Source organism: Equus caballus, chromosome 8, assembly GCF_041296265.1.
Source record: "Equus caballus isolate H_3958 breed thoroughbred chromosome 8, TB-T2T, whole genome shotgun sequence".
Classification (NCBI taxonomy): domain Eukaryota; kingdom Metazoa; phylum Chordata; class Mammalia; order Perissodactyla; family Equidae; genus Equus; species Equus caballus.
Window position 1 is genome coordinate 16,517,744 of NC_091691.1, and position 27,553 is coordinate 16,545,296.

At 41.6% G+C, this 27,553-nt stretch overlaps 1 protein-coding gene across 4 annotated transcripts in view; it reads left to right on the top strand.

The window, feature by feature from the left end:
• The window catches only part of CIT (citron rho-interacting serine/threonine kinase), a 154,502-nt gene that overhangs the window by 89,675 nt on the left and 37,274 nt on the right, over positions 1-27,553 (top strand). For all 4 annotated transcript variants that reach the window (XM_023647047.2, XM_070275400.1, XM_070275401.1 and 1 more), the window contains exons 20-26: positions 3,809-3,925; positions 4,904-5,013; positions 6,078-6,252; positions 10,771-10,968; positions 19,616-19,669; positions 25,822-26,019; positions 26,531-26,724. In XM_023647047.2, coding sequence (XP_023502815.2) covers positions 3,809-3,925; positions 4,904-5,013; positions 6,078-6,252; positions 10,771-10,968; positions 19,616-19,669; positions 25,822-26,019; positions 26,531-26,724 — 1,046 coding nt within the window. The remainder of the gene's footprint in view (positions 1-3,808; positions 3,926-4,903; positions 5,014-6,077; positions 6,253-10,770; positions 10,969-19,615; positions 19,670-25,821; positions 26,020-26,530; positions 26,725-27,553) is intronic.

Here is a 27,553-nt window from a genome sequence, read left to right on the forward strand (position 1 = left end):
TCTTATAACACTCTTTGGAGATATCATTCCATTGACATTTGGCTTTTATTATTGCTTTTGAGAAGTCAGCTGTCAGTCTAACTGTTGCTTTCTTTGAAAGTAATCTTTTATTTTCCCTTTGGCTGCTTTTAAAATTTGCTTTGTCTTTCATTTTCTGAAGTTTTACTGTGATGTGTCTAGATGTGGATTTATTTTTATTTATCCTGCTTGAATTTACTGCACTTTTGAATACATTGGTATTTTTTAAATCTGTTCTGGAAAATTATTGGTCATTATATCTCAAATATTGTCTCTTCCCCTTCTCTCTTTCCTTCCCTTCTGAGAATTTGACTAGGCATGTGTTAGATCACCTTCAATCTATCCTGTTTCCTATTTTCTATTTCTTTATCTCTTGGTACTACATTCTGGGTAAGTTCCAACTGATTTGCTAATTCTTACCTGTCTAATCTACTGTTAAATTCACCCATTGAGTTTTAAATTTCAGTTATTGTATTTTTTGTTTCTAGACATTCCATTTGGTTCTTTCCCAAGTTTACTAGATCATGTAAGACAAAATGATTTTCTATCCCCTGCATTCATTTTTAAGCTTGTCTTTTATTTCTTTAAACATATTAGTATAGTTGTTTTATGATCTATATCTGAAAATTCCAGTATCTGAATTATCTGAAGGTCTGTTACAGCTCTGTTGTTTCTCTTGGTTCTCTTCTTCATGGTACCTGTCTCCTTGTGTGCTTGGTCAGCTGCTCATTTTCCTTGGAAAGTTGTTAATGGGAATTCTTTGAGAGCTTGAATGAAAATGTGTGCCCACCTTAGTGGGTGGCCCCGGGCTCTGACCTTTCTGTCTTCTTACTCTTTGAGGCTATTAAAAATGAAGCTCAAGTTTATTGGGTTCAGCATATGCCTCAAGTTAAAGACAGCTTTGTGCCCTTCTTACCTCTCTGGGTTTCTGCTTTCGCTTAGATTTTAGTCTGAAATTTCTCACATTCTTTCCAGCTTTTAGGTGCTTTTAGGAAAAAGTTTTCCATATTTTTATCTAGCATTTTAAATTATTTTCCATAGGAGAGCTGGCCTAAATAATCTATCCCACCATATAAAATAATAAATCTGATTATCATTTCAATTATTGAAATGATTATTTTAGTTATTATTAATAAATTTGGTGATCAGAAATGGATGTCAGCCTATCTATTTCCTTTTAAAATCACATCACATTTTCATTATGATTTTGGACCAAGCCTTTAACTCAATTCTTACGTTCTTGAGAATCAGACATTGGTCATTACATCTCAAATATTGTCTCTTCTCCTTCCAAATCAGACATTGAAGGAAGCTTTTAATTTTTGTGATGATCCTGTTCTTGATATGGCTGGTGCTCTGAGAGAGTTGACTGTGCCTTTTTTTGAGAACTGAACACGTACGTGCACACACAGCATCACCATCACCACCCTGGCACCTTCTTTCTTTTACCCCTGGTGTTACTTTTGGGTATTTTTCATTAAGAGAACTATCGGAAAATAACCCAGAAGTGACTTCAAAGTGTTTTAGCATGACCTCCTGCTTACTGCATTTTAAATTTTATTTACCAATCCTTTTGGTTTGAATTCTTACTGGCTTCCAGACTTTTATCTTTGGAATAAACTAACTTTCGGCAAATTATGAGAATGTATACAGTAGTCCATTGGCACCTTTGCATGAGGGAGACAAGCCTTTGCAAAATTTGCTCTGTGATTTGCATGATTATATTGACTTTCCTGTCAAAAAGCCATGTTCTATCTTAAATTGATATAAATATCTACAGTGGAATTTCTCATTTCACATTTATTGCTTCTCCCTCCCATATCTTCTTGTTCACTCTTCTGCCAGATTAACCCTATCAAAGCTGAGATGCACACATTCTTCTTTTGTTTTTTTTTTTGAGAAAGATTAGCCCTGAACTAACATCTGCTGCCAATCCTCCTCTTTTTTGCTGAGGAAGCCTGGCCCTGTGCTAACATCTGTGCCCATCTTCCTCTACTTTATATGTGGGACGCCTGCCATGGCATGGCTTGCCAAGCGGTGCCATGTCTGCACCCGGGATCTGAACCATGAACCCCGGGCCACCGAAGCGGAACATGCCAGCTTAACTGCTGTGCCACCCAGCTGGCCCCTGCATACATTCTTCTTGATGGAGGCTTGTTCCTTCCAGCCACACTTACCTCACATTGGTATCCATCACTACCAAAGTTGAGGACTTATTTTGAGCAGAGTCACCCTCAAAATGTGCTTCATTGATTTAGCACCTCGTAGAAAAGGAGCATGCCTGGTCTAGGTGTTATCTTCTCCATCTTCTAGATGGAGAGAACTTGGCTTTATAGATCCTAGTGAGTGTTAGGGAAAGATCTGCTTTCTTCTGTCTTCCCTCCTGGAATCTTTATGAAACCATTTCTTTTTAGCCTGCTCTGCTTTGTGTTTCCTGTTCTGGCCTCTCCAAGGCCATTTTAGTAATAATGATGATCATACCCTAGATTCTGTCCCTTTCTTGTTCATAATTTTAGAATCACGCCCTGACATCCAAGAAAAAGGGCCACTTATCCTGTTGAGCTTCTTCCCTCCTCCCATGACCCTGTCCTCCACCTTTCGTTCTTCTCCACCAACTGTCATTCTATTTTATTCATCGGTCGGTTCTAGTTCAAAGCCCTCTTTGAAATCTGTACTTTCCTTTCTTTATCATGTGGATCCCCTCCCTGCTGACTGGCTCTTTTTAGGGATGATGTCCCCATGAGCTGTGAATGTCCCTTCACAATAGACATTGTGGGAAAGGCAGATTTCAATCCCATCTGTGACCCCAGTTCTTTCAGCTTTCTTCCCAATATCAGAGGCAGTTGGTGTCATTCAGAAAAGCAGAGTGGATTCTCTGTGATGAGAAACTCAGGGTTTTGGTCAAAGGCTTGGACAAGTTATGATGATGTCTTCCTTTTTCCCTTTCCTTTTTGCCTGTTGTTTTGGCAACTGGCTGGGCTGTATGTGCTTCGCAGAACATTAGATCAAGCTGGTGGATGGTGACACCATTACTGTTTTATTTTATTTCCTCCTCTTGGGAACGGTAGGTGCTTACAGTGTGGCGTTCTCAGCACTGAGAACACATGATTTCTTTTCCCCTGGGAAAGGTTTCTCTTTCCAGTGACTTTATTTTCCAGCCGGATCAGAGGAAAGAGCGGAGGACAGAGGCATCTTTTTTCATTCTTTTATTTTGTCTTTTCAATCTGTTGACTCCCCACCTGCTTCATTGGTGGACAGAATCCTCTTGTCCCTGGCTGTTTCTGAACGGCAGCCTCGGTTACACAGAGTTCCTCCGTCTTCAGCTTTCTGTCCCTCCGTCCACAGCTCAGAGACATCTAGATTAATTTTGTACAAATTAAGAGCCAGCAATGTTCTGAAAACTACTGGTACATTGGCTACGATAAAGTTGTCCCCAGGTAACATCTGCAAATTCTAAGATCTGTAGAAAGATCTTTTTTCATCTCATTTTGGAGTCTGCCTCCATTTTGGATGTACCTCTTGGGTCTTTTTGGCCACTGATTTTAAAGTAAGTCCTCAGTTCTAAGTCCACTGGGTACTTGCCGTTTGATGGTAATACTTGACTTCTTAACCTCATCCCGGTGGATCAAGAGACTCCCAGTCCCTCTTTTTGCCCGAGGATTTGGAGGGCCTGGCTTCTCCACTGCTCTTCCCCTCCTCTCTTCCTTTCCCCACCTTTCTCAAGTGCTTCTGGTTAGTCTTTCCTGCTCCACTTTACTCCTCAGGACACTAACTTCTTCTGTTCCCGTAGGTGTTGGACAATCAGATAAAGAAAGATCTGGCTGATAAGGAGACTCTGGAGAACCTGATGCAGAGACACGAGGAGGAGGCCCATGAGAAAGGCAAAATTCTCAGCGAGCAGAAGGCGGTAGGTAGAAAGAATCGCAAAGCCAGCTTTCAAAGGGGGTTTGTGAGACGTGCCAGGAATCACACACCTGAGAAGAGTCCATTTCATCCGATGAATTATTCTTTCTGTTTAATCCTGTGGAGTTGGTTGCTGACAGAGAGCTCTCTCTGCAACTCCTTCCTCTCTGAAAGCAGAGGAGGTGGTGGCTCAGGGTGTTCAATTTTGCATTTCACGCTCTTCTTTTAGAACTGCTGATCTGCCATCAGCTAGAACGTTGTCCTTCAAGATGCCCCCTGAAGAAACGCCCAGGGGCCCCAGGTCTCCCTCGCGTGTCTTCTTGCTACTCACTTCTTTCCTTTCTGATCCACGCAAGCAGATGTCTCAGCAACTTACTGCTCATAAGGTTCACCTGTGGTGCTTGTCAATCTACGTATTATCTCGGACCCTGCTGAGACTTTCCACCAGAGAATCTCAAGGCGGGTCCTAGGGAGTTATATTTTTCACCAGCACCCCCCTGAGTCTTATGATTCATTAAGTTGGCGAAACTTTGATGTAGAGAATCTAGGACAATAGTGGCTGGGTAAGAAAGAATCACTCAGAAAATTACAACCCCATGGTTGATGAGAAATATGAACTTGCAGATTCCAGTTAGAGGCTCCTGTGGGCTCATGTCACATGCAGATGACACGGGGGTTTAATGAGGCCTGCTTACCTGCAGAACGTCAGGCTCCTCAATAAGTCCTTTGGCTTGTTTCTAATGCAAGCCACTTAGCTAATGTGGGGACGTTTAATGTGTCTCTGATAAAACAAGTAAGTGCCATCCTTTTGAGCAGTAAGATGTGTGGTCCTCAGGGTACAGACTAGCTGAGTCCCTTGTTACCTCTGGTCAAATTGCCTGCATTTCAGATGACACTTCCACCCCGGCCCACATGGCTTACATTACCCTCCTTCTGGTAGAACTGTCTGTGTGTGAGGTTTCAAAGGTTCCCTGTGTTTCAGATGATCAATGCCATGGATTCCAAGATCAGATCCCTGGAACAGAGGATTGTGGAATTGTCGGAAGCCAATAAACTTGCGGCCAACAGCAGTCTTTTTACCCAGAGGAACATGTAAGTATTCAAATTCTAACTGCGTGCATGATTACACTTTGGTCTTCTCTCCTGGGGCATAAACTCCATTCTTCTATCTAATGGAGCTGGAGCAGATTCAATTACTTCTGTAGTTTGACCCAGCCTCCTGTATCCTTATGTAATTTTGCCCTCTCTTAAGTGGTCTCACTCTACCGTGCCTTCTCTTTTGAGCTGGGTTTTCTTAGATGCTTCAGATTGCCATCAGATTACAGAGTGTTTTGCTCTCTCTAATGAGGCTATTTATAGTTTGCTTTGGGAAAGCTGCCTCCTTGTTCCCCAGATTACCCCCTGTAATTAGCCAGAGGTTGATCTTGTGGGTGCCCCAACTGGGCCATCCATTTTGCTGTTGTTAAAGTTAGACCCTGGGGGGATGGATGAAGATTGGGGTTCAGCAAGGATTCTCTGTGTTCCAGGAGCACTTTGATCTTCATCTTTTCCCCTAAAGAATTACAGTCGTCAGGATTTTTTTCCCCTTAGATTTCATCTTCTAAAACATTCCCGTCTTAGTTTAAACCAGCTTGGTAGACTGCTTTTGGGTTTTTGAGTCATTCCAGTTTCTGACTTCTGAGCAGTCTGTTGGAGAGGTAAGCAAGGTCTACAAAGAAATAGAAGGAATAGTACTCTTTCTCCTCTTCGCCCTTCCTTCCCAAGGGCCCACCTTAATGAGTTTTTGGGAGTACTCTCAGGAGGTTACTTTCTGCTCTGCTATAGACTCAAAAACAAGGTATACCAGAGGAGTGAAATGTAGGTGTCTCTTGCATCCCCCTTGACCATACTTAATCCCATAGGCAAGGGAATCTGAGCAGTGAGGACTATATGGGACCCGGGTCCCCATCCTGGGATCATGCACATGAGGCCAGGTCAGGACAGAGCTAACTTGGAAATGACCATGAGGCCAGGACAAGACAGAGCTAACCTGGGAATGACTGTGGTATACTCACTAAGACACATCTTTTGCTCTGTTTCTGTCTGTCCTTCTGAGGGACATGCTCACCTCTAATGAGACTATGATTTTGCTTGGCTCCTTCCACCACCCCCACCAGGAAGGCCCAGGAAGAGATGATTTCAGAACTCAGGCAACAAAAATTTTACCTGGAGACTCAGGCTGGGAAGTTGGAGGCCCAGAACCGAAAGCTGGAGGAGCAGTTGGAAAAAATCAGCCACCAAGACCACAGCGACAAGAATCGTCTGCTGGAGTTGGAGACGAGGTTAAGGGAGGTGAGAGTGAGGGGTGATTGCCCGAGAGCATTTGCTGGAGGATTCGGGCCCCAAACAGCCAGGTGTCAAGTGTAAATCAAGACTTGCATGAGAGGCATTGTGCATGGTGGTGAGAAGCGCAGACCGGGCCACAGGGATCTGGGTGAGAATTCCACCTTCACTTCTTCTGTGACTGGGGCAGGCCACCTTCTCTCTGTGCTTTAGTTTCCTCATCTGTCAAATGGCCATGAAAATGTATCTCCTTCATAGGGTCCTATGGGAATTATGTAAATTGGTGCATCTTCAAATGGGGGCAGAGTGATTCCTCCTTTATCCCAGTCTAGCGAGGGTCACGTGACCAAGTCCATGCACGGAGTTTAGCACAGTGTTGAGTACGTGATATGGCGAAGATCTCATAATGACAGTGGAAGATTAAAAGACAAATCTCAGCTTCAGGTTTGTTTGATGGAAGGTGGTTCTCTTCAGAGGGATAATGAAGCTGGGAAGGGCAGCCAGGCTTTTGGGAGGAAAGTACAACACGTTTGGTTATAAACATGTTGAAGTTGACTATGAATCTATTAAATGCATGCTGTGTGCCAGTTAGTAGTCTGGATATACAATGGTGATAAGACAAACTGAGTCTCTGACCTGGAGGGTGTCAGCCTAGCAGGGAGGATTAGCTGGTATTGGCAGAGTCAGGACTGGAGTTCAGGAGAGTGGTCATTGGAAGTAGGACATCTGGGCGGTGCTCAAATATTTGTGATGCAATTCTGCAAATAACAGATAATACCTTAAGGAAAAGACTGAAGCAGGCAGAGGTCTGAGGACTAAACCTTGAGGAATACTCATGTGTAGGCATGCTACTGCACAAAATTGGGGTTCTCTGCCTGATGCACGTAAACAAGCTAGTTAATTACGGCATCAGCCTTTGGGAAAAGAAATCAGCTTTATTCTGCGAGATCGATCTGCAGGGAGTAGAGGGGGCGTGTGCCCTCAGATCTGTCTCCCTGATTCAGGATTTGGGGTGAAATTTAAGAGGTTAGAAGGAACAGGCTGGCACGTGGAAATTCTAGTGGGACAGGTTTTGGTTGGTGGGCTTCAAGCATTTACAGTAAAGTTTTAGACATTTATGACAGGGCTCTGAGCATTCATATGAGGTGGGCAAGGAATTTTAACATCAGATCTTCCTGAACGACGGACCTCTCACTTCTGAGAAGAGTCTGACTTTCAAGTTCCACTTGTGTCCTGGTGCTTGGGTTCCATGGAAAGGAGGATCTTTGGTTCTGTGGTCATTTCAGGCCAAGATTTCTTCTTCTGCGCATGCCCTGGGTATATGACTTTGCAGATTTTCTGAAAGGCAATGTTTTTTTTTCCCCAAGTCATTTTATTGGGATTATAATGGTTTATAACATTGTGCAGTTTTGGGTGTACATTATTGTTTATCATTTTCTGAACACACTTCATTGTGCTCACCCCCAGTAGTCTAATTTTTATCCATCACCATACATATGAGCCCTTTTATCCCTTTTGCCCACCCCCCAACCCCCTTCTCCTGTGGTGACCACTAATTTGTTCTCTTTATCCATATATTTGCTATCTTCCACATATGAGTGAAATCATGCAGTATTTGTCTTTGTCTGGCTTGCTTTGCTTAACATCATACCCTCATGGTCTATTCATGTTGTTGCAAATGGGACGATTTTGTCTTTTTTATGGCTGAGTAGTATTCCATTGTATATATATACCACATGTTCTTTGTCCATTCAGCAATTCTTAATCCTTCTGTTGCTAAGAGATGGAGTCAGTTGAACTGGTCCTGGAGGGCTTGCAGTTAGAGGCATGTCTTAGTTCATACTGGAATGTCAAAATGAGGCCAGTTCTCCCAAGGCCAGGAGTTGGCAAGGTGTGGACCCCTTCATTAGGACCACATGGCGTGTCTGTTGAAATGCAGATTCCCCGGCATCTTTCTCCCTCAGCTGTTTGAGTGGAATTGGGGAGGGAGGTGAAGAGCAGGGATCTGCATTTTTAGCAAGCGCCCCGGGGTGATTCTTATACTTCCGGAGTTGAGAACCATTGTTCTAAGTTGTCCAAAAGCCTTAGGGGGTGGTTTAACTTTTATTTTCCAGGCTGTATTTTTACTCTTCAGTAAGTTTAACAGCATTTCCCCATAGTGTCAGCCTTAAGAGTGTGAGTGTAAATAACTCAGATAGATTTCTTTGAGCTGGGAACATTGGCTGGCTGTCTTCTGCCTTCCTTTTCCACAGATGTCTCTCTTACAGCACTGCCCCGCAGCTGTAGGCTGCCTGGGCAATTAAAATGCCCCAGGGGAAGCATGTTGCTTTGTTCTTGAGTCAGTGTAGCTGTCCTCCCCTCTAGGATGGTGGGAGAAACTTAGAATGCTTCTTGAGAGGCTCAGGGCTGTAGAGACTTTCTGGGAGTTCTCGAGCTTGGCTTTAAGTATATCAAGGCCGTCCACCGTCTCTTTGCCACCTGGTGTTACTGAGGTTGAGGGCAGAGGCCTCAGCCTTGGGGGCTTGATCCACCTTAAAGCGCCCTGGGCTTCCAAACCACCCCCAACCCCCGCCCCCCGCCCTTGTGCAGTGTTAGCTCGTCTCTAGCTCAGTGTGTGGAGTCGTGAAGGTGCAGGGCTCCGGGGTTCTCCTGTCATTGTACAGCTTTCTGCTCCGTAACCTCCACTTGACTCGCCTCGCATGGTTTTGCCAAGTGGCATCAGAAGAATTTTCAGGGGTGCCAGTGGAGTCACAGCCTGCTCTGACTGCTGGCATTTTAATAAGATAAACAATAAGTAGTGGACTCTTCAGCCAGACTTCTTGGGTTTTTCAAAGCCAGTTCTTGCCATTTTTTGGCTATGTCACATTTGCTCTGTTACTTTATCTCAGTGCCATGGTTTGCTTATCTGTAAAATGGAGGTAATACTAGTACCTCCCTCACTGGGTTGTTTTGAAGATGAAATGAGTTAAAACAGTGCCTGGCATGTTATAAGTGAGTACTGCATTTGCTGCTGTCACATCGTCATCATCACCTCCATAGTCGTCATCATCATCCTTCTCATCCTCATTAGAAAGAGACCACAGGTTTGGCTTCAGCTGCCACTGACTTGTTAGGGACTCCCAGATCTGGATTACCAACCTAGAGCTTTCTCTTGAATTTCTGACCCGTTGTCCCCATAGACATTAGACATCTTCACTTGGATGTCGCCCTTGTGGCTCAGGTTCAACACATCAAGACTGAAATTTTCATCTTTCTTCTCAGACTGGCTCTTCCTCTCGTTTTCCCGGTCGTAGCTAATGGTCTCACTCTCTTGTAAGTCACTTTGCCCAGAAATGCAGGCGTCACCTCTGACTCCCCTCTGTCCTTTGTTCCCTGTCGCACCTTGAATTGACCACTAAATCCGGCTGGTCCTCTAGGCTAGATCTTGTCCTTCTTTCTTCTCGTCACTCCTATGGCCTTTGGGACTTTGATGTCACCTTTTCTGGGGAGCCTTCTCTGACCCTCTGGAGCTGGATGCGATGTCCCCTTTGAGTCCCCATGGCCTTCCATGTTTAACTCATCACCCTGTGTACCTCTTGGCAGTCCTCATTAGACAGTAAGCTCTTATTTGCTTGGCATCCCCAATGTCTGACACAGGGTCTGGTCCCTGGGACAAGCTTGTCAGTGTTTGTCATGTCAATAGAAGTGCCATGGGCTTCCTCATCTTCATGCCTTTGGGCATCTTGCTTTCCCTGCTCGGAATTTGCTTTCCCCACTTATCTGCTTGTTTGGCTCTTGTATTCTTCGGTGCACAGATCCAGAGTTACCTTCTCTACCTCTCTGCTGTGTTCCTACAACATCCCTACATGTCCTGACCATTGCACTTGACCACAATACTTGGTAATGGTTGGTTTTCATTTTTCTCCTCAATGTGAAGGCAAAGACTGTCTTTCATCTCCATAATCCTTTTTACACAGAAATTGCTGAGTAAATTTTTCTTAAATGAATGAATGAAATGTTGAGTAGACAGATGGATAGATGGGCAGATGGAAGGAAGAATGATTAGTTCCTAATATGACATTAATGACGGTTACCTAATGAGAACAAATCAGAGAGAGAATATTTAAAATAAATAGAATTCAATCTGTTCTTCCATTTGTATTCCAATTGTAAATTGGTGTCCCCGTTACTGACACAATGTTATTTATATCCATTTAATTTTAAATGTTTTCCTAATAAGAGTAATTGTCATAATTTTCATAGGAGATTCTGGCTGTGTGGTTTTTCTTTTGAAACCTTCCCAAGCATTTGAGTAGTTAAAAGTAAGGGATGGTTTGTATATACGTTGTATATACTCTTACATGTTCTCATTCCTGTTGATTTTTGAGACTCATAGAAGTCAGACCTGTTTTATTGCTTTTTTCCCTCTCAGCTGAGTGCCGAGAATTTGATTCCATGACCAAATTTAAGATGCAGGTTGAACAGTTCAGGTCTTGGCTTTCTCTTTAGTTAAGGTCAACCTAGCATTTCTTTCTTTCTCTCTCTCAGGTCAGTCTGGAGCATGAGGAGCAGAAGCTGGAGCTAAAGCGTCAGCTCACGGAGCTGCAGCTCTCCCTGCAAGAGCGTGAGTCCCAGCTGACAGCCCTGCAGGCCGCGCGGGCGGCCCTGGAGAGCCAGCTTCGCCAGGCAAAGACGGAGCTGGAAGAGACAACAGCAGAAGCAGAAGAAGAGATCCAGGCACTCACGGTAGGCCTGGGGAGTGGCACCTTCAGCTCACTGAAGGCCTCTGCTAGGATAAGTGTGGTGCTAATAGTATTGGCTCACTCTTAGAAATTCCAAGAGAGAAAAAACAACTTATAGAGATGTTTTATGGGCAGAAAATTGGCTTACATAGGCTTCTCCATCATTGGAATTAATATACTAGATTGATTGGTAATAGCTGAACTTTTCTTAGTATCTTGAAAAGTTCCTCCTTTATTTATTTTCCCTCTTTTTAAAATAATCATCATTATATTTTAAATTTTAGTTTTGGCCAAAGTCCATTTACCTGGGTCTTCTACTTTAATTTTCAAAAATCATTAAAATGATGATAATCTTATATCTTACAATAGTCTTTCTACCATATTTCTATTTTGGTTTTGGTTAACCTCATTTGTGTTACTTTTTTTTTTTTAAAGCTGTTGATTCTGCTTCAAGTCTTATGCATGCATCTGGTATGTTCTAGATGGAAAAGATTCTTCTAAATGAGAGATTCTTTCTCTAAAAGGGACCTGGCTTCCCTTTTCTCCCTGAGAGACTCGTTTACTTAACTGAAGAGTATTCTTAGGCGGTAAAACTTGGAGTAGGAGGAGGGGTCACTGGATTTAGACCGTAGTTCTTTCTGGAAGTCTGAAAATGTGACTTTTGGGGCAAATTGCCCACTGTTGATCTTTTTCATGGGGACTGACCCAGGCTAACAAAACTCACCAGAATCTTATATATAAAATGCCATCTTATCAATGTACAATGGGAAATACAGCTGCCAAGTCGACTAGGATACTCCGGGTGGGTTAATCTTCGCATTTTTTCCCCTTCAGGGAAGTCTCCTGAAAAACCTCATTACTCTTGTAAGGCTGTTTGGTGGACCTCGATGCTGGGCATAGAAAGCTGAATGAGTTTAATGGCTAGTGTCAACCAAGCACGTACATTTATAATAGTAACATACTGTACCTGCCAAGCAGATGGGCACCCTCATGCCTGCTGGTCAGGGTACCCTCTCCCGTGGGCAGGGCACAATGCAGCTGATTGGCTTTCTGGGTTTTTTTTTTTTCCTGCTTTATCTCCCAAAACCCCCCAGTACGTAGTTGTATATCTTAGTTGCAGGTCCTTCTAGTTGTGGTATGGGTTTTTTTAAATAAGGTACTTAAGTGGGTACCTGATTCATTCTGATTCATCTTGGATGCTGTCCCCATCTCCATCAGCAAACATCTCTAAATATCTCTTAGAGTGAGGTTACTTCTACAGATGGCTATGCGCATTTGTTGCTTATGATTTACCCTGTTTAAAAGTAATGTATGTTATGTTTTTGTTTTTTTTTTAAAATAATTTCATTCTTAGAAGTTATCTCCCATTGTTGGGTTTAGGGAGCCCATTATCTGAATCAAATTGGGAATGTGATCTGACAGTGCCAGGGTCCTTAAGGACCAGTCTAGGACAAAGGGGCTTTCAGGATTCTAGGGGTATAGAGTAACTCCTATATAGAACGTGCTCGTGCATCCTAGGTTTTCCAGGACTTACGCCAAGTTCAGATATTGATTACAATCTTAATTTCCATTGTCTTTATGAGAACACTCATTACATGATGCCATGTGTCCTCAATATTTGGTTTGGAAAAAAATAGCCATGATATCTCTTTATTTATTCTCTGCCTTGTTTCAAAATGGATTGAAAGCAGTTTGGAAAGCTACAAAACAGTATAACAGGATAAAATAAGAAAGAAAAGGCAAAGAGAAAATAAGTCTATAAGAGAAAAAAATGGTGGTAGGAATGAAATGAATATATGAGTGCATGTCAAGAAGGCTTATATGCTTTCTGGGATTGGGTGGATGGGGAAGGAGATAGTCAGATAGCATTTCTTAGCTGCTAAAGGAGATATCAAAAAATCCAACCAGTATTATATTTAATACATTGTATATTAATGTGTTCCTCCTGTATGAACTCTCAAGCTCTGAAAGAGGAGACATCAGTGATTTAATCCGTATTTAATGAGCCCTCACTGTGTGCCTAGCGCCGTGTCTTTAGCTGTTTCTCCCCGGGGGATCGCCCTATAATTCCTCAAATCCTTTTACTTTGGAGCTGTGGAGAAGGACACATTTATCGTCATGCTCTGTTGGAACTGGGAGGGAGGGTGGTGGCCGTGCATCTTATCCTGCCCGTTTGGAAGGAGGAGGGTATGAAATAGAGCATGTGTCATTGCTGTTTATCTGTAGGGAAATCAGTCTTTAAATCCTGTCTTGCTGCTGGTTGGAATGTGCTGTGTCTAAGGGCTGCTGGGAGCCTAGCACAGCAGCAAGTCACGACTTAATTTAGTCAGATGAGATCACTGCCTGAGAGCATCTATTCTTTTAAAGAGAAAGAAACAAACCTCCCTAGGTCTAGAAACTAGGACTCTACCACTTCCGCAGATGAAGATGTTTTGGAAAATAGGGCTTGTTCAAAATGATGGCAGGAAAGTGCCTTTGGTCAGACAGCTCTTTGTGAGCCCGTCATGTAGGAATTCAAACCCCGTATCAATTTGCTTCAGTTCTCTTTTGAGGCTGTGGGTTTTTTCCCCGCCCCTTGTCTTGATTATGTGCCAGAACCCTGCTTATGGACCGCGTGTGCTTGTTGCCTGAGTGGGTTTGCTGAATTTGTCCTGAAGAATGTATTTCTTGAGAGAAAGAGGAAATGGTCACAAATGCAGTACCCTGACTCTCTCATTGTTCAGGCGCAAGTTCAGACCCGATGTAAGCATCCATCAAATTAAGTCAGCTGGATCTAAAATGATCTCCTAGGAGGTCTTTGGGCTTCACAGCAGGCTGTTTTATCAATCACAGGGAGTAGGCAAGTGGGTTGTTACTGTTTAATTCTAAGAGAGCTCCATCTCCTAGCCTGGGAAGGGAGTCGTTGCCCTGTTTGGCCTCTGCTCCTGGGCCAAATTAGATGGGGCACAGTTAAATGGAAGCTGTCCATTGAAGAAGCATGGCAGGGCCCGCTGGGAAGCCGTTGTTGGTCTTCCTCACGCTTTCTTTTTTTCCCAGTCTCACTTTACCCATCCTGTCAATTGCATTTGCATTGAATTCACTGGCCCTTAAAAGCTGAGACTGAATCAGAGTAGAGACCAACTGGAGAGTCAAATTTAAACAAAATGCCAGGCTTTTAAGATACTTCAATGCTTATTGTGGGAGAGAGAATTTTCCGCCTGGACTTGGTATTTAAGACTCCATGGAATCCCTCTGTCTAAGGAAGAGAATTTGAGCCTGCACACATTAGAGCACTAAGGTGCGTGACACGATGTAAGTGTTGCTTTGAACGGGGCTGCAGGGTAGGGATGTGGCGTGGGCTCTGTGTATACCAGCAAGGCCCCACGGACACGTTTCGCGCCCCTGCCCTCACGTTCTTTTACTGATTTGGTTAAATGACTAATGTTGAATAATTAAGAGTCTAAAGCTAGAGACACTAATGAAAGGACTCCTTCCAGCCTTGCATGATTAGGAGATCCCAGAGTCATCCTCTTTGATTTGTTAAGATCATTAGCCAGTGTACACTCTTATTTTTTTACATAAATATCAAACCCTGTATTTAATTAGTAAGCCATCGGCATGATAGCCAAGATGTGAAATTGGGGCATGGAAGTTGACAGTCTCGCTTGGTACCTGCCTTCAGAGGGAAAGGGACGGATGCGTGGAAGCCTGAGTGTTCTAGAATCCTGACCATGGATCCCAGAAGGTGGTCAGACATCTAAACACTGGTTTCCTTTCCTCAGCTCGGCAGGTGTTTTCTCACCTCAAGGCTGCATCATAATTCACTTTCCCTTCTTCCTCTTGTAGCTTTCCTTAAAATTAATGAAGATATAAGTACTTTCAAAAGACAGTGCCTCTTTGGTCTTCAGGCTGCAGCCTGTATATTCTACCTTATTGCCACCCAGCTTCTGAGTCAGTGGTTCTCAAAGTGGGCTCTGTGGATCCCTGGGGGTTCCCAAGGTCGGATTATTTTTATAATAATACTAAGATGCCATTTGGCATTTTTCATTGTGTTAACATTTGCACTGATGGTGCAAAGCAATGTTATTGTTATTATAAAAGAAATTTAATATTTGAAAAATATCTCAGTTTTAAGTTCTAATGTGGTAAATACAGTCATGCACCAAATAATGACGTTTTGGTCAATGATGGACCACACATGTGATGATGGTTCCGTAAGATTAGTACCATATAGCCTAGGTGTGTGGTAGGCCATACTGTCTAGGTTTGTGTGAGTGCACTCAGTGATGTTTCCACAGTGATGAAATCACCTAATGATGCATTTCTCAGAACATATTCCCGTCATTAAGCAACGCACGACTGTATAGATAGATATAATCCACATAAACAAAAGCTCTTTGGGGTCCTCGATAATTTTTAAAAGTAAATATCTATTCCCTGTAGCACCTAATACCTAATTAACACTCAAATATTTCATTGAGACACTCCAAAGCTTGTTTTATGTATTTTATTATCCTCATATATACTATTGTGGGACCTTTTGCACTGTTTTTTTTGGCAAGGAAGATTGGCCCTGAGCTCACATCTATTGCCAATCCTCCTCTTTTTGCTTGAGGAAGATTGTCCCTGAGCTAACATCTGTGCCAGTCCTCCTCTATTTTGTATGTGGGACACTGCCACTGCAAGACTTGATGAGTGGTGTGTAGGTCTGTGCCTGGGAGCTGAACCCGCAGGCTGCTGAAGTGGAGCACATGAACTTAACCACTACGCCACTGGGCTGGCTCCACCTTTTGCTTTTTTGTTATTTGTTTTACAACTTATTTCAAAGAAACATAAAACATATGTTTCTTGACATTTTCTCAATTCAGTTCAATAACTGTTAAATTCTTATAGTATTTCTAGCAGTCACAACAGCCTTTGGACCAAAGGTTTTACATTTTGTGTTTATATTTCACAGTCAATAATAAATCAACAGCTGTAATGATGGTAGTTTATTACATTATACCCTCCGAGAGGATTGCCATTTGATGTGTCAAAATGATCCAAAGGCCTTGTAATGGTAAATTTTAATGGAAATGAAACAGTATCAGGGACTGAAATTTCAGACTACAATGGGACAGTTAAACAAGTTTTTAATGGTGTGGGGTTATTCAGAAACTTTGCTATTAATAAGAAAATGGAATAGGGCTTCTCTCCCTACATCCTGGCCAGTGAGCTATTTTTATGATCACTGCTTAGTCTTTGAAGGAGTTAACTCCACCCTCAGTTTCCTGTTTCTGTCTTGAGAGATTTCACACCAAATAGTCGTTTAGAGCAGAGATCGGCAAGCTACAGCCAGTGGGCCAAATTCCGTCTGCTTCCTGCTTTGTGTAAATAAAGTTTTATTGGAACACAGCCATGCCCATTTGTTTTCATTCTGTGTACGGCTGTTTTTGCGCTGTGAGGGCAGAGTCAAATAGTTGTGACAGAGACTGAATGGCCCTCAAAGCCAAAAATATTTACTGTCTGGTCTTTTAAAGAAAAAAACGTGCTCACTCCTACTCTCGAGTTTATTAACCTAAGGGCCTTATTCTTCCTCTAGGAGGAATCCTTGCCTTTTGTCCTTGGTGATTGTGAAATGTGCTCAAGAGGGTTGGAGGTCTTTGGGGCCAGGCTGCTGCTTGCTCACAGATGAGATTTCACCAGTAGCGTAGATAGCCACGTTCCTGCTTTGGACAAGTAGTATTCTTGCCCAGTTAAATTAATAAATCTCTTGTATTGTTGCTGGGCAAAAAGCAGGTTGAGCTTTTGAAAAACAATTATAATATATTAAATTAGTCTATAAAAACATGGGCTACTTCTTTGGGAAATTAATTTTAAATAGCTTTTTATTTATGAATCTGTGAGTCTGTCTATGCAACTATTTATTTTTGTTTTATTTTACATTTTCCAGTGCTCTTCATTCTTCTGTGTAGATTTAAATTTCAGGTTGTCATTTTCCTTCTGCCTGAAGGACTTTCTTTAACATTTCTTATAGTACAGATGGGCAGGTGGCAAATTCCTTCAGCTTTTGTATGTCTGAAAAAGTCTATATTTCACTTTCATTTTTGAATGATTTTTGCTGGATATAGAATTCTGGGTTGACAGATTTTTGTTTTTCCTTCAGTCCTTTAAAGATGTTGTTCCACTGTCTTCTAGCTTGCTTCCCACCCTCACCTCCTCTGACCCCACTGGGTGAGAAATCTGTCTTTCTTTTCTTTATACCTCCATATGCAACTTGTCTTTTTCTCTGACTGGTTTTAAGATTTTCTCTTTATTGCTGGTTTTAAGCAGTTTGATTATGGTGTGATTTAGCTTACTTTTCTTCATGTTTCTTGTGTTTGGGGTTCATTGGACTTTTGGCATCTGGGGGTTTATGGTTTTCATCAACTTTTGAAACTTTGTGGCCGTTATTTCTTCAAATATTTTTTCTGTCTTACCCCTTCAGTCCTTTGGGGACTCTAATTACATGTGTATTAGGCTGCTTGAAGTTGTCTCACAGCTCACTGATGCTCTGTTTATTTTTTAAAGTCTTTCTTTTTCTTCTTTGTGTGTTTCATTTTGGATCATTTCTATTGCTATGTCTTCAAGTTTACTAATCTTTTTTCTGCAGTGTCTAAGCTGCTGTTATAAACTTATAATATTAATTTATGGTAAAATAGCTGGATTAGAGAATACATCACAGCTCTAAAATTTTTGAATTGATTATCTTCTAGACCTTCTAATGGAGACTAATTTTTTTTCTTTTTCTTTTAAGAGAAGGACCACTTTTGCCTCTGCCTCTGCCCCAAACTGGATTCTTCTTTGGGCTTTCATAGCTAAGCCAATGGTGCCATAATTCACCTTGTCTCTCAAATCAAAAGTCTGTTCGGGCTCCCTCAACAACTCCTTTCCCTCGGCCCCCACGTCCATTAGCGAGTCTTACTACCTGTGCTTCCAAAAGAGATCTCAAGTCCATCCATTTCTCTCCATCTTTTCCCACTGTCTTACTCCCACCCACCATCCTCTCTTCTTTAAATGACAGCAACAACCTCAATGGTTTCACTGCTCCTTCCACCTTTGTCCTATTTCGATTTATTCTTCCTACAGCATCCGCAAAATGACAGTCAGATCATGTCACTCTGCTTCTTAAAACCTTCATTGGCTTTCAGTTAATTGCACTTTGAACAAAATCCAAATAGTTTTCTGGGCCTTCAAGATTCTTGGTCCCTGCCTGTCTGTCTACCATCATCTTGGGCCACTTTTTCTTTCTCTCGCTGTGCTTTGGTCAAGTGGTTTTCAAAAATCGTTTGGCCACAACCCACAGAAAATATATTTTACCTTCCAGTCTAAAACAAGGGAGCACATATACCATGTTTCACTGATTCCAAGGTATCTAAAGTCAGGATACATCTTATAGTCGTAGCCTATATATGATTATATAGTCATTTAGACATGAACATGTCATAGTGTAATTGAAAGCACTTTTTTTTCTTAATGTTACATGAAATTTCCATAAGTCTTACAATTGATAGCAACTTAAACTTGATGAATTATAGTATCTGGCCAAGTTTCGTACGACAGTGCTTACCTTACTATCCAAGGTACATTCTGATGTTTTCTATTCTACCTGGTTTATTCCATTTTACTGGATGAAACAAACCAAAAAAACCCCACTCGACTTGCTTGCTATTGGTGCACAGCTTGAAGTTTGAAAAACTGCTCTAGCCCCTCCAGCTTTTTTTTGTTCATTGAATGCACCAAATCCTTTCTTGCCTCAGGGGTTTTGCACACGCTGTTTCCTCTGCTCTTTCTTGTTCTTTGCTTGGCTGTCTCCTCATCATCCTGCAAGTTTCAGTTTAAATGTCACCTCTTCAGAGAAGCCCACCTTGACCACTCCATCTAAGTAAGTTCCTTTCTGTCCCCATTATTCTTTTTTCCTGGGCCACGTTTGTTTCCTTTGTAGCATTTGTCACTATTGGTAATCATGCCTGGGTTTATTTTCTATCTTCTTTCACCAGAATGAAGGCGTGGGCCATATATGCTCTTTCCTGCAATGTCTGGCCTATAGTATGCATTCAGAAAAATCCTTGTCAACTGAATGCATGCTGCTGTCTTAGAGCCACTCAGCCTTGGAGAAAGCCTTTATATTTACTTCAAGGTCACTGTGGGGTTTCTGAATCTCAGCAGCTTTTGATTAAAAAAAAAAAAAAGCCCCTACTTTGTCCTGCCTTTTGTCCTGTATGTGTGTCTGTGTGTGTGTGTCTCTCTCGGGAGCAGGCTGACAGGGGGGCGGGTGTCAATTAGAGGGAAGAGGGAAAGATTAAGAATAGAAAATAACACAAATGAAGGAGAGTAAAAACGTCATCCTTTATTTTTTTCTTCCACTAGTCCCAAGGTGTTAATATGAATGTGAAATATATTTGTACAGGGTATCCATGTGCGGTCTAAATAGTTAATTGTTAATTAACATAGCATTGTGTATTCCTGTGACTTGACTTCTCACGTTGGGGATGCCTTGATTAATTAGTTCTTTGAAAACCAGATGCTGGGACACCTGCAACAAACAGCCTTCTTGGCTTTCTAGGCAAATGCTGTTCTCTTTATTTGACCCGTAGCATGTAGAATTGTATTCTACCCTATGAGAAATTTATAATCAACTTCTTACCTTTTAGGCACATAGAGATGAAATCCAGCGCAAATTTGATGCCCTTCGTAACAGCTGTACTGTGAGTATTAACCAAAGATGATTAAAATAACATGAAACTGAAACCGAGAAGGAAAAGGGGACATCTCTTTATGAGTGACTGATTTTTGATAGGAACTTTCAACTTGAATCAGTTAATGCAATGAAGCTGATTTGGAGTTTCTGAGCCCCAGATAACTTCAGTTTCTTGGGTTTCTGCCAGTTTTAAAGACTTAAAACCATTCCTCATGTTTGAGGGAGGATAGTTGGAATGGTCAAAGTAATTCTCACAGCAGAAGCCCTAATAGGTTTCACTAGCTACAACTGAAGTCCCAAGGCAGCTCCTTCTCCAATGTAGAAGGTTCCGGGGCCACGCAAGCCAGAGATTGTCCAGACGGTAGAGCAGTGATATCTGTGTGGCTCTCCAGCCGGCTGCCTCTGCAGAGAGGAAAGGCCGACGTGTTCTCCTGAGGATCTAGAAATGTTAACTTCCTAACAGGCAAAATCTGGGTTCCTAACATGCAAATTCAAAATCTATGACTCTCTGGGAGATGTTATTTATATTGAGAGAAGTAAGTACTATAAGCAGATAAGCATCGTTCATAGGTTATGTAATAAGGTAGGGTCAGTAGAAACTTGAAGTCTATTTTTGAACAGAACAAAGGACTGAAATAGGCCCCTTTTAGAAGTTAGGGATGATATCTTTATTCACGGTTCCACTTTCTTTATTTGGTCCTTTCATCCCTTTATTCTCTCCTTAGTCAGTCCTCAGTGAGCTTGTCTCCATTTGTATTATTTGCATCTGTGAATTTCCAGAGACATCCCTACCTCCCACATACATGTTTTCTTTTCTTGAAATGAAACTCTCTCTTTCCTCTTTACCTACTATAAATGGGACAAGAAGTCTGATGGTAGATGCTTTTTCCCCTTAGTTTAGGTATAAAATGCATGCAGTAAAGTGCACTAATCTTAAGTACACAGCCCAATGAAATTTTATACGTATAGAGAACTGCGTGACCACAACATAGATCAAGATTCAGAACATTTTCAGTCCCCAGCAGGCCCCCTATGTCCTCTTCTCATCAGTATCCTTTACCCAAAGGGTGACCACTATTCTGACCTCTGATACCACACGTTAGTTTTGCCTGTTCTTGAACTTTGTATAAATGGAATCGTAGAGGATGTGCTCTTTTTGGGTTGAGCCTTGTTTGACTTAAATCATTTGAAGTTCATCCATGTTGTATCTGTCAAGAATTTGTTCTTTTTCACTACAGTGTAGTGTTTCCAGTGTATGAATAGAACTGAAGTTTGTTTATCCATTCTCCTGTTGCTGGACCCTTGGATTGTTTCCATTATGAGTAAAGCTATTAGCAAACCTTCTTGTACAAGCCCTTTGGTGCCTATAAGCACTTGTTTCTGATGAGCATACACCCAGGAGTGGAATGGCTTGGTCATGAGACGTGGCTCTGTTTGACTCTAGTAGGTACCTGGCAGATGGATTTTTCGTCTGTATTTCCTGACGCTGATGGCGGACCAGGGTGGGCCCTCTTTAGATGTGCCTGTTGATTTCCTCCATTCTTGCCTCCCTTCCTTGAGGAGTTGGTGCATTCAGTTCATGTACTCTTCTGCCTACTTTGTTAGTTTCTTCTCGTCTTGGTTTCTTATTCTACATAAGAGTTATTTGCTTATACACATATTCATAAATGATCACTGAATAAAATATAGATCATTTTATGATTGTGACTTTTATATTATATTTTTTCCTAAAATAAACTTGGATATATTTCAAATGTGTACATCAGTAATCCTTTATCTGGAGAATCTTTCCCCATTTTTAGTCTTTTGGCATAAGAACTTTTTTAAAAGCATTTTTTATAGCTTCTTAGAGATATAATTGGAGTACAATAAGCTGATGTGTTTTGAAATATGTATACACCTGTGAAACCATCAAAATAATGAACATATCCATCACCCTCAAAAGTTTCCTTGTACCCCTTTGTAATCTACCCTCCCCTACATTTTTAAAATTGGAAGTTTAGTTTTTAATAGGACATGCCAGTATGTAGAATGAATTTGGTTAAGAATATAACTTTTATACTCTCTTTATCTCTCACATTTGCTTTTTCTGGAAAAGTGACCCCTACTCCTTACTTTACTTACTTCTGGCACTCTGTGGAGAAGCCTCTGGGGGCCTCTCCCAGTGGGAGGGGGAACCGAGAGAGTGACCCCCATCCCCGCTTCGGCTAGAGCAGCTGGGTTGCTTAGTGGTCCAAACCATGCCCTCTGGAGTCAGGCAGAGTATGTTGGGATTCCAAACTGGCCTCTTGGGAACCTGTGTGATGTTAACCTCCCAAGCCTCCATTTCTTTACCTGTAGAATAGGGATAACATTGTATATCCTTAGTTCCAATATGCCATCAATTGTAAGATGTATAATTCATTTAATACCTGCTCTTCGGGGGCTGGGTGAGGGAAGAGAGACAGCTGCTTAGTTCCAGTATACATTGAAATTCCAGAAACCGTAAAACTTAGGAAACACTGAATCATAGAACCAGAAACTTGGTAATAATACCTACCTCATAGGGTTCCTGCAAGAACTAAATGAGATGATGCATCGAAGTGCTTGCCCGGAGCCTGGTCCATAGAAAGGGCTAAACAATGTCAGTTACTATTATTATTTTATTATGTTGGATTTATGACCTAATCTATTGTTTAGAAAATGGTTCTGCTCCTTAAAAAAGTTTGAAAACCACCACTTTGGCACAACATTTGGCAGCAATAGTAGATCTCAGTTATACTTTTGCAAGTTCAAAGGCTGCTTTAAAGATACTTCCGAAGAGCATGATGGATGTTCCTTTCTTGCTGGCGCTGTCCGAGGTTGTCTCCACTGAGCAATGTCATCTTCGTTACTGGTGGGAACTCCTCTGATAACTCAGTTGATAGGAGCTCTCAAGCGGCTTTTGTAAAGCCCATGAACAGTGAGATTTTCAAGCTCAGACCATTTCTATATTTTGAAGAGATTTAAAAAAAGGATTTGATTCAATCTGGCACCTAAAACCCTACCTAAGTCTGTTTTGGAGGGGAGTTGGTGGGCAAACATATGACATGGTTTTAATTATGAATCAATCTGTCAGCTATAAGATTAAAAATAAATAATATGCAAATAGCTGCCTTCAAGAAAGAACTAGGCATTAAAATAGGACTTCAGTCCTGTGTCTTTTTAGCCTGATGCTCGTCATCCGGCTGGTTTCTTCTCCCCAATATGCCGCAAACGTTTACCTGGTAACATTCCCTCTGCTGGTCTTCCAGTAAGGTGGGAGGGGTTAACATCTATTTCTCAGAACCATGAGGTTTGCTTGGAAAGCAACAGATAACCCCAGAGATCTTTTTTTTTTTGGACACTGGGAGTAGATCATTTTTTTATATCCTTTGTTTTCTCTTAGAACTGTACCACAATCTCTTATCTGCAAAAACAGCGTATAAGAAAGCTCTGCTGGCCCCTGCATTATGAAGCTGTTTCCCTCATCTTTTTTACTGCTAAGATGGAATCAGGCTTTCAATTTATCTTTTTTGCTCTCTATCCTTGGCGTTGAAAGGTTAACAGACTCTAATATAGTAAAAAGATCATTTGTGCTTGGTGTGGAGAGAATATACCGATGGCCACAGAGTAGACCTAAGAATTCTCCTTGCACATGACCTGGGTCAAATTCACAGATTTCCTCTGATACGTTTTTTTTAAACCATGGAGACCATTAATTTACTGCCTGTGTTTCAAGTCAGTTCAGTGTCTGCAAACTCAATACTGTGTGTGTTTGTCGGTTTGTCTAACACTTAATACCACAACTCCAGCAACTTGAAACAGAGTCACGAGCTAAACATGGTATGGCTGGGGCAGAAGGAATATATAAAAAGTCTGAATGAGTTAAAATGCTTTTAATGAAGACTTGGGTGCTTCACACAAACATGTAATCCTCTTCATGTCAAATGTGCTAAAGAGAGATGATGACAAAATATAGAACCAACAGTCACAAATTGTAAATAGAGATGTGAGACCACTTGAAAGCCGGATAACAACAGGGAAATGGAGGGACCCTTGTTATTTCAATGGGCCCATCTCAACTGAAGTGAGAGGAATAATCTTGGCACCTCATTGACTTTTTTCAAATGTTTCTTCTTTTGCACTTTATAATCTAATTTTGGGAGAAGAAGATGAAGTGGTAGAAATGGACTTATAATAATTCACATTATGAAAATAAATATTTCATGAATCAAAGAAAGGAAGTGGGTACCAGAGGCTTAAATATGTCTTCGAATGGCAGTAAATTATTTTGGCCATGTATATATTCTTATGTGAATTGATTTTCTGTAGTCTGCTCTTCAAGAGGCACCACTGTAATCTTTCAAATGAAGCTTCATCTTGGTCGTTGATGTTTGTCCCCTGTATTTTACATGATACTTTAAGACAGAATAGTATGTTAGAAAACTCAAAACATTAAAAAGGTAAAAACAGAGGAGATGGTAAATCTAGTATATACCTCCATGTCACAGATGGAGAAGTCAACCCAACAAAGTTCAAGGTGGCCTCTTTGGAGTTCCAGAAGCCAGGCTGTAGCATAACTCCCAGGCCAGTTTGCCTCAGTCTTGTTTTTCTTTGGGAAAGAGTAGAAGGAGGCAAAATAGTTAAATGGAGACATTTGCAGTGTAGGATGAAGACTATCTTCAGGATCGGGTTTACTGCATTCGAAGGAGATCAGTTGAACTGTTGGCATTGTTCATTTATTGTTTCTGGTTTTAGGAGATTTGACCATGTCATAGAGTGAGTGATACAGGGATCTATGAGGCATAACTGCCTGCTAGGAATGACAAACTTTCAGTTTTTTCCTTTTCTTCCCCCCTGATAAAGAGGGAGTCCTAGCTAAGAACCTGACCAGACAACCTTTATTTTCCCTCTTGTAGCTGACACTGTACCTCAGACTAGTGCATTAGGAATTAACATGGCTTTTGACATTAAAATACAAATTGCTAGCCCACTTACTACATTAAAATCTTGTCAGCTCAGTTACAAAATGAAAGCTGTGTTTTCTGAACCACATTGAACAAATGTACTTAATTGATGTTCTTTAATTCTGCAAGCCTGGAAAGATTTTTTTTTTAATTGATAATCAAAGGGGGTTAAAATAGGGAATTAGTCGTGGGAACAGTGGCAACATTTCATAAACTAAATCTACTCTAGTTTTGATAATTGGAAACAATTAATAACTGTAGGCTTCAAGGCATTTCCTTTTAATTTACTTTTTTTAACATAAAATTTAATTTACTGCCCGTGTGCCTCATTCCAACTATTATTAGAAAATTGCCCTTAAACTTCTGAAGTATTATATATAAAAGCTCTCTGCAGCACTGATACTAAACCACAGCCAAGAGAATAAGAATGCTAAATGTACTGAAATTGGAGTCATTCTGCCATTGCGCAGGGAAATAATTTAGCAAAACCAGATTAAATCTCTCTTAATAAAATGACAATTTCATATACATGCCTTTCCATTTTCGGATAGCTCACTGTATAATAAAAACCATTAAAGTGATGTTATAGTATAATATTGTATTTTCAGGATTATTCTAAGCTTCCTCAAATTTTTCTTTTCTTCGTTGTGTGAAATTAAATTCATTGCCTGAGATTTTATTAAAGTAACTCTTGGTGTCCTTTGCTGTCAGTCTTCCTTGATAAGAACTTTATTTTGCCTCCTAAGACTATCTTCAATTATAATGTCCTATAGATGGTGTCATGGGTGTTTTCGCTTAATTAGCTGATTGTGATACAAGTCTCTTTGTTATTCCTCTTTCCTCAATTTGCATTTTCCACATTATATTATCTTCCATTAACTTGATCTCATTTAAAGTTGCCCCTTCCATATGGCAGTCACTTTTGATTGATTGGCCTTTGCCATACTTTCCAGATGAATCCTGAGTTAGAAGGAATCAGAGACTTCTCTTTTCCTACCACAGCACGTGTGTCTTAGTGATAGGTGGGTGGATGTGGGGAGCTTGGGTTTGGCTCTTGGGGCTGGATGGGCAAATACGTGAGCTGCACAGTGATTATCAGTATCATGTAGGTTCAAAACCAATGGCTCTTGGAGCAATTTCTCATTTAAAATTGACTGGCTTGATGTGTAACTGGATTCCTGTCCTCTCTTAGGTCATCACAGACCTGGAGGAGCAGCTGAACCAGCTGACCGAGGACAATGCTGAGCTCAACAACCAAAATTTCTACTTGTCCAAACAACTCGATGAGGCTTCCGGTGCCAACGACGAGATAGTACAGCTGCGAAGTGAAGTGGACCATCTCCGCCGTGAGATCACAGAGAGAGAGATGCAGCTCACCAGCCAGAAGCAAGTAAGGACGGTAAACCATGTTAGAGATCCCCTTTAGAGATCCCGAAGAACACTTTGGTCCCCTTTAGATTTTAGAGTGAGTGCCTGGGGCATCTCTCCCAAGGGTTCCAAGACTGAGCCTTGTCCATTAAATGGACTCTTTTTTATAATCATGTCTGTGTTTTGAAGGCTTGAGCATTTTAAAAAATGGCTTTTGAAAGTGTGTTGTTCTTCTTAATTTTGATTTAGAAAAATTACGAATGAAATAGAATGCTCTGGGAGGCAATATGAGCCCCTTGACTTTTTAAGTGTGGTCTCCTCCTGCTGGCCTTGCTTTGGGTTCTGCCTATAAGGTGGTGGCAGAAATGGCCCTTCATCCATTCTCTTCTGGTCCCCTCAGTCTGTAGAAGAAGATAAGCTGCATTTCAGACTGTAGTTAGAAACTTGCGCTTTTCTAAAACTGATCCGACAAAAGTAACATCCAGGAGATCCTCATTTGATACAAGGCACAACTCAGTGGTACTGATTTGCAGACTATGGAGGCTCTCAAGACCACCTGCACGATGCTGGAAGAACAGGTCATGGATTTGGAGGCCCTGAACGACGAGCTTCTGGAAAAAGAGCGGCAGTGGGAGGCGTGGAGGAGCGTCCTTGGCGATGAGAAGTCCCAGTTTGAGTGTCGGGTTCGAGAGTTACAGAGGATGCTGGACACTGAAAAGCAGAGCAGGTGGGACTTCCTGTTTGTAGAAAGCCAGTGATGGGCCACTGCAGCAGGATCACCTGAGAGTTATGAGGCGGGTGACCGACTGTCCCAGGACTGAGCAGTTTCCTGGGACACCAGACTGTCAGTGCTGGAACTGGGAGACTCTTGAGCAAACCAGGATGGGTTGGTCATCCTGCTTGTAAATATGGTCAGTGTCAGTTGGATTCTGTGGCAGTAGCTGGTGTTCATTTCCCCTGTGCAGAGGCCTGGGGGGAGAGCAGGGCAAGTATCTCAGTGCTTTCTTTGCAGAAACTCTTTCTTCAGGTTTCTTATCATTGTGACCGTGTAGCAAGACCATCACCATTTTAATCCTGGTTGTGTGTAATGCTAGTCTTCCCTCTACGAGTTGTGACACTAAAAATGTCTCCAGACATTGCGTCACGTCCCCTGGAGGGCAAAATCGCCCCCACTTGAGAACAACTGCTCTAGAAGAATAGTGGTTTTTTTCTTTTTTCTTGGTAGGAAATAGTAATAATAGGTTCAGGCAGTATCTTTCGTCTGCTTTCCTGCTTTGGTTTCCACAGTTCCCTTTTTGCCAAGGCCGCGATAGTGCAGGTTGTGTAGTGCATAGCTCTAGGGGGTGCCGTTCACATTGAAGACATCATAGATTTGAAGCTTTATTATGACAATTTTACAGCTCGCAGCAGGAAAGTGTTTTGTTCTAACAAAATTGGTATATTACGACAGTTTACCAGCAGATGGAAATAAATGGTCTTGAAGAACAGGTGCCTTTTTCCAGTTTGCACAAAGGCTCCGTATAGGCTAGTGTTAGCCCCATGACTTCGTGTCTGCA